The sequence below is a fragment of the Echinococcus granulosus genome, assembly GCF_000524195.1.
Source record: "Echinococcus granulosus chromosome Unknown EG_S00038, whole genome shotgun sequence".
NCBI lineage: Eukaryota > Metazoa > Platyhelminthes > Cestoda > Cyclophyllidea > Taeniidae > Echinococcus > Echinococcus granulosus.
This window is the reverse complement of record NW_020170418.1, coordinates 75,726-82,333: the sequence shown is the minus strand read 5'-3', so window position 1 is coordinate 82,333 and position 6,608 is coordinate 75,726. Positions and strand designations below refer to the sequence as shown.

Below are 6,608 nucleotides of genomic sequence, written 5' to 3'. Positions count from 1 at the left end.
GCCCAATCAAAGTTGCGTTTTCGACCCGTCCCTCCCGCCCAGCTCTCGTACTACCACTTTACTCTAATCCCTCTCCTTTACAACTGCTGATGTTTTTTATTTCTTCAATGCTGGCGGAGTAAGAAGTTTGCTGGATGTGCGGACGATTTGTTACCTTTCATTGAACTGCTTAACTAATATCTTTCTAAATTGTGATTTTTGTATTTTATGGTGGTTAGTTGGTAATATTTTTTTGTGCCCGTCTTCCTAAATCCTTGTTTTTTTTTTTTTCTGTTTTAGATGCCGTCAATTGATTCGAAATGAAATTGGGCCTCCGGAAATCCGTTCATGAAGAGTCTTTCTACTCCTATCATCTCCACTCCAATGATCCCCGCCATTGCAATATCAGCGATGTTACTGACTCGATGTCGTTTTCTAAATTTTGTTTTTCGAGTTCACCTTTAATTTTTTTTCATCCCATAGACCCTGTGTATGAGAAAAACGATTTTCGAACCACATTTCTCCTCATATGCTTTCTGGCTCCCTCTCAAATACTGCTGTACAATTCGCTCATGTGTCGCCCTACTTTCCTCTTCCTCCTCTGCTAGTTACACTTCCTTGTGCTTGTGGCTGTGCTAATGCAAGCAGAACGCGCCTTCTCCCGTCCTGAATGACCCTCATGCATTGGCATTGAGCAGCGTTTCAGAAGAGCCACCTCTCGAGTAATAAGCATTCTATTAACAAAGTTTCATGTTGTTAATTGTTGGGACAACTGATCTGCTTGGTGCACTGCCCATGCATTTGAAAATGAAGCCATTGCTTTTTAACATGGATATTTTTATTGAAGTGGACGATTTGTGGTTCGTTTAGATGCTAGTAATGTGTCTAGGTTGTAAAACAACCAAGTTTGTTATATGCCGTCGTGGACAAAGCCGGATTGTGTGTGGCTCTCCTAGACTCCTCGGGTTCTCAGCTTCCTCTGCACACACTACTGCAACGTTATCTTGGAAACTTTTATCAGGTCTCAGTGCTCTGTCGTCACCCTTGATCAACGGTGGTTCGTAATGCATCCTCACTAATGTGCCTCTTGGTACGTAGGAAGGGCGGTTGTTTTTCTCTATCAAGGTGTAACCATTGATGCTCGTGTTCCTTGGGTCAGTGCCACGTGTAGCAGCAGTCAAAACGTCGGAGTTTTAGCTTACTGCTTAGCGAAGCATGACTGGTCATTATTCCATCACTGCAGCTGATTCATGGCATTAATGCTTGCTGTCTTGGTGACAGCTCTCTAATTAGCTATCGATTTGCTTGAGGTTTCTATGGTGCCTCAGTATTGACGACGGTGGTAGAGTTGGGTAATGATGTCTAATGGGTTGATCGCTCGATGTGATGCGTAGGTATCCAGGGTCTTGTTCTACCGGGTGAAAGTGGTGGCTCAGTGTGTCGGAAAAAACGTGAGGTTTCGACCGTACGTGCCGGTGGCGAGGTCATCTGCGTGACCAACCATGCCACGTAGCGATCTGGCATGTATTTAAAGCGAGTAAAACCAATGTTTTGCATTACAATGCAGCATTTCACATCTCGCGATCTGACTATCGATGTATGTAGGTTTAATTAGTTACTGCTCTTTTGGCTTCCAATCAATTCCTTTTTTACCATATTTGAATAACGACATTTTTATCAGCCTACGCTTCCTGGACATCCTCAGGAGTAGCATTCGAATGCCAATTTGCCTCAGAGGATGGAATGCAACTGGGATTGTGAGCCGCTTTCCCCTAAAAACTACGGGAATGTGATACATTGGCATTCGCAGTAAGCTCGCTCTTCAGGAAATCATCACGAACATGGCTTGCTGTGGTCTAGGCAGGAGAAAGTACGTCACTGACGAAGGCAGGATTTCTCTTTCAGAGTGGCATCAAAACCTTTGAAGTTGTGCTGTGCTAGGGAGAAAACCACCAAGTTGGCGTGAAGAGAATACTGCTAAAATATCAAATTTGAATCTTCTTCCTTACATTGCTTCAGGATATCGACATGCAACATTGATAAACGTTTGTGCCGCCAATTAATTACCAATGATTGAAAAGGTGGAATCGGATCAAGACCGATGTAACTAAGGTTTTCTATTAAAAGTAGTATGATTGGTTCGGTCTAAAGATGGAGGTCCCCTTAAAATCAACGATTTACGAAATGCACTTACCGTGACAGCACAGGCTATGACTACATTTTATCTGCGCAAAAAGGCATATCACATAATGAAGGAGCTATTGACGATTCATTCCAGATTCAGGAATACTTTCCCATGCAGTTAGAGCAGAGAAGAGTGCTCTAGTTTGGCTTTGTTTTAGCTCGTTTTCTGCCTGCTGCTCACTAAAGATCATTGCTTCTGTGGCCGGAAGTTGGCTCAATGGTCGGAAGAGCGCTAACTGATATGCTGACAACCAGTATCGTCGAGTTTTTCGTCTTTTAAATTAAACAGTTGGTCAACACTACTCTTCTGCACATTGACAATTTGCTCTTTTTCGTGCATAAATCTTTGCAGACACTACCAATCATTGTCCTACGGTGGATGCAACAATGTGTATTAATACTGACCTCATTTTCCCGATTTAAACAACCCTTATACCACTTGAATTTCATCATTCAGCATCAGGATGTTGTTGCAAGTGATCAGTAGCAGTTTTACTAAACCCTAAGTCCCCCATCTCCTCTCTAGTGCTTGGTTGCATTACCTAAAAGCCAGCGTCATGGCTTTGAAGATCACATTTTTATAGCCATAATTTTTGTTTACAGTGTTTTACTTCTTCATTTCACTGCTCATATACCCTTCTTAATGTTTCGCATAACAGAATTTGTCACTTATGTTTCGCACTTTTTTCCTCAATTTTTAGATATGCATTTTTACTCACTACAAACAACAATGGAGAGGTTGCCACACACTAAGGCATTACCTACCGTTGATTTTCATATATGACAGTTCACCAGTTGAAAGAGCTTAAGTCGAAAGTATTTATGACCCGACTTAAGGTTATGTAATTTGGTGGCTTTTGCTATTTTTAATCGGCCCTGTCAGCTAGAAGATTTTGTCCGCTAGAGAACCATGCCTCTACAATTTTCATATTTGCATTTTGCTAAAAGTCATAATGCTCACAATTTGTTATGTGAGCCAACAACATTTTTTCATGGTTTTGTTTCGTCTTTCATCTTTTTGCTGAACTCCGGCGGTTTTATAGAGATGCAACAGACTGAATGAATTCCTTTGTCATGATGCTAACAACTGCGAAATAAGTGTAATGAAATATTAGAGTAGTGCTGGTAATTCTTGAATAAATCAACAAAAAAACATTCAGCCTCCAGTTATGTCAGAGTTGAACGTGTAGTTACTATTAGAACCTTTATTTTTATCCTTCAACTGGAACTCTATCAATTTACTTGCAGTTAACCTACATTTATTTTCCGTTACATTTATTTTCTAACTCTTCTTCAAGTCATTTGTTCTTCTATATGTTGTGTTGTCCTCAACCTTGTATCTGTAACTCCCATTCTTTGTTAATGTCTAATATGCGTATCCAGATAAAACGACGGACTGCTGGCCCATTTTACGCAATGTAGTATGGTGAGGTTCATCTTTCCCGCGCAGAGTGTCAATTATTCCCCGTCGCAATGACTTCCTATTAAATTTGGTACAAATGAGCATTCACCATACCCATTTAAATCAAGAATTCTGTACCACTCCTTTGTCTTATTATTTTGAGAAATATAATCCAAGATTCTGGCACTGTTTTAATTAGTGCGCCTCCTATGACACCTCATTTGTTGATTATTTCACCCTTTAGGTGACAAAACAGCCGTGCGCAGCGATGCCAGTTGGAAATGAGTCACACCAAAAGTTAAACATCTCGAGCTCAGATGTCGAAGCTCAGTCGGCGCGCTACGTCATTGGTTTAGATTGTCTGGAGCACCGAACGGAGGGCTGTAACTTTGCAGACACCCTCAGATTGACATTTTACCTCCAAATGCCCGATGCTAACAAACCAGATAGCGGCTTGTGGAAGATACGCTTTCGTTGCAACCTCCACGATACCGCCGAAGATATCAAATTAGTAAGCTGAAGTTTGTCCTTGCGAATGAAAATGTTCTACCCTTATTGTAACACACCTGTGGTGTCGTATACCTGTTTTGGCACTTGCTTGGCTTTGGTGCAAATTAAGTTTCGAAGCGTATCATTTTGGAGGTTTTAGTCTGATAAGCTGCTTTGTGATAGTCTATCGAAGATACTGTCTAGAAAATTTACTTTGTGTGACCTTTCTATTGTTATAAAAATAAATATATGTTTACATAATCATTTATCCTCATTGAGTACTTTAGCCTTTCCCCGTAGTTCGCTTAATTTAATGTGATCTTATTTCATATTTAGTTCGAGGGCCATGGTTTAACTGAAATAAATGAAGAGGTGGAGCGAGCGATAAAGGAGGCTGTGGCAGTGATGCTGCGTGGTCTACAGGCGGATGCGAATTCTATTCCTCTAAATCACGACTACGTCTTCTACCCACAACTCTCACCTGAACTAAAAAACATTTCCGGATGCACCTCACCACCTGTAACTGCGCCGACAAAAACGAAAAATGAGAAGGTCAGCAGGCCCACTTTCGTGCCAGCTGCCGTCGCCAATCCAGCCGCTGCATTTGGTGCTGCTACTTTTTGTTGTGGTTTTTTTCAACCCATCTCACTCTCCCATATTCTCAACTTTTACTTTCTCAAAAGTCAGCTTTGCAACCAATCACGCGGACAATAGTAATTCTCATGCCATTTTCCTCCTTTGATGGTATTTTACTTTGTTTTTTTTTGTCTAGTAAGTAGAGACGTGGACTGCGAAAGACCAACCACTCCGCAGACTGGTGAATGCTCCTTCGTAACATTGGAGGCGCCTTTTTGCACGCATTCACTTCTCGCACAAATCAACACTCACTTGAGGAGAGCACGCCCGTTTCTTGTACTGCCAGAAAACACCCAACATCCTGTAGTGGATTTGTCTATGCTGAGTTCCGGCAGTTCATCAACAAAAATTGGCGATAATGTTACCCTTTCCATTAATATTCGTGAAGGGTTGGTGAATGTATCGAATTCGGCTCATATTTCAAAGAATACTTCACTTACAGAAGCTGGTGTGGTCGCATCTCAACCAAATGGTCAGCAGCAAAATGTAAATTACTATAACCTCTCAAGTGAACCAGTACCGAAAAACAACGCTGGGCACTTTATCCAGGTACCCGCCACTGTTACTCCTCAGACCGGATCCAGATTATCACAAACTCAAAATCAACAGATGTCGATTGAGGTACCTTCATTAATTCATGGTGAATTCCCCACTTCTCTATCGGCAAATCACATTCCTTCGGTCTACTTATCAAACATCTTTGCTAACAACCCTTCTGTGCAGAATTTTCAACATTTGCAGCAACAATATTCGCACTTGGAAATCCCTACCTCAGTATCGGTGTGTGATCAATTGATACGACAGTGTGTAGGTGCTGTACCGTGTAACTGCATGCATACTTGAATGATTCGAATCTTTTGAGAGTTAAAAGATTACTAAAGTGTGTCAGAATATTTTTTTAGCTAACATGGCTTAGATACATGGGGAAAAAGTAATTTACACCTTTGTAGCAGATCAGTATGTACAATTCGTTTTTTTTCTAGATGGCAACACTATCTGCGAATCCGTCACTGCTTCTTGCCACTGCGGCCACGTTGAGCGCAAACAACTCCACAGCACCTCAGCCAACATTGGCTGGTCTGTTAAATCTCCAAACACCGTCAGTGGAATCACCGTGGGGCAACCTGACCTGCTCACCCCCGAATTCATTCCCACCTTCCACCCCCTCCCTTTTGAATACAGACGCACTGAAACAGATTCTTCTGCGTACCGCACTGGAAAGCGCGCACCATCATCAGCAGCAACAACAACAACAACCGCTGCTAACTCCTTGTGCTACAACGGTTCCAGCAAAATTAACTACACCCACTGCTACCCTCAGTGTCCCTGTGCAACCGGGACTTGTTTCCTCCACCAATGTCAATCCTCAAAATATCATATATGAACAAATGATTTGGCCTAATATGCCTACCAAGCTGGTAGTTGTAGTTCCACCGACATTTGTGAGTTTACCCATAAAAGCCATTTGTTTTGCTTTACTTGTCAAGCCATTGATAAGACATTTAAAAAAGGACATTGTAAGTATATTATTGTTAAAAATATTGTTAATTGGAATAAGTATGCTCAATTGTATAACATCTGCATTAATCTTAATCCAAAAAATCTCCATTTATTTACATAATCGCTAGATCCATCAAGGTCAGCCGCTAGCACCACAGCCATCAGTAGCAACGACAGCCGCTGCTTCCTCGGTGGCAATGACAACAGCAGTACCTAGATTTGTGGTAACGCCGGCAGAATCTCTATTATCAATTCATGCACCAAGAGAAAGCATCGTTCCTTCATCGTCAGTGAACCTGCTACCGCCGCCTCCATCACCACCTATTTCAGAACATGACATCACCGTAGGTCATGTTGAGGTACTAACCGAATGTGCTGTATCAAATCCCTTGTTAATGCTCTTCAATTCTGGCTCATG

The 6,608-nt window shown here is 41.7% G+C and overlaps 1 protein-coding gene across 1 annotated transcript; it reads left to right on the top strand. All coding sequences in view use genetic code 11, as the record gives it.

Annotated features, from left to right (window-relative positions):
• Positions 1-3,833: 3,833 nt before the first annotated feature.
• Positions 3,834-6,527, top strand: EGR_05282 (protein kinase; the record flags this gene model as incomplete). Its single annotated transcript, XM_024494531.1, has 6 exons — positions 3,834-4,076; positions 4,391-4,661; positions 4,827-5,311; positions 5,674-6,132; positions 6,319-6,414; positions 6,456-6,527. 6 exons carry the CDS (start codon positions 3,834-3,836, stop codon positions 6,525-6,527), a joined length of 1,626 nt encoding a protein of 541 aa, XP_024351002.1.
• Positions 6,528-6,608: the final 81 nt, after the last annotated feature.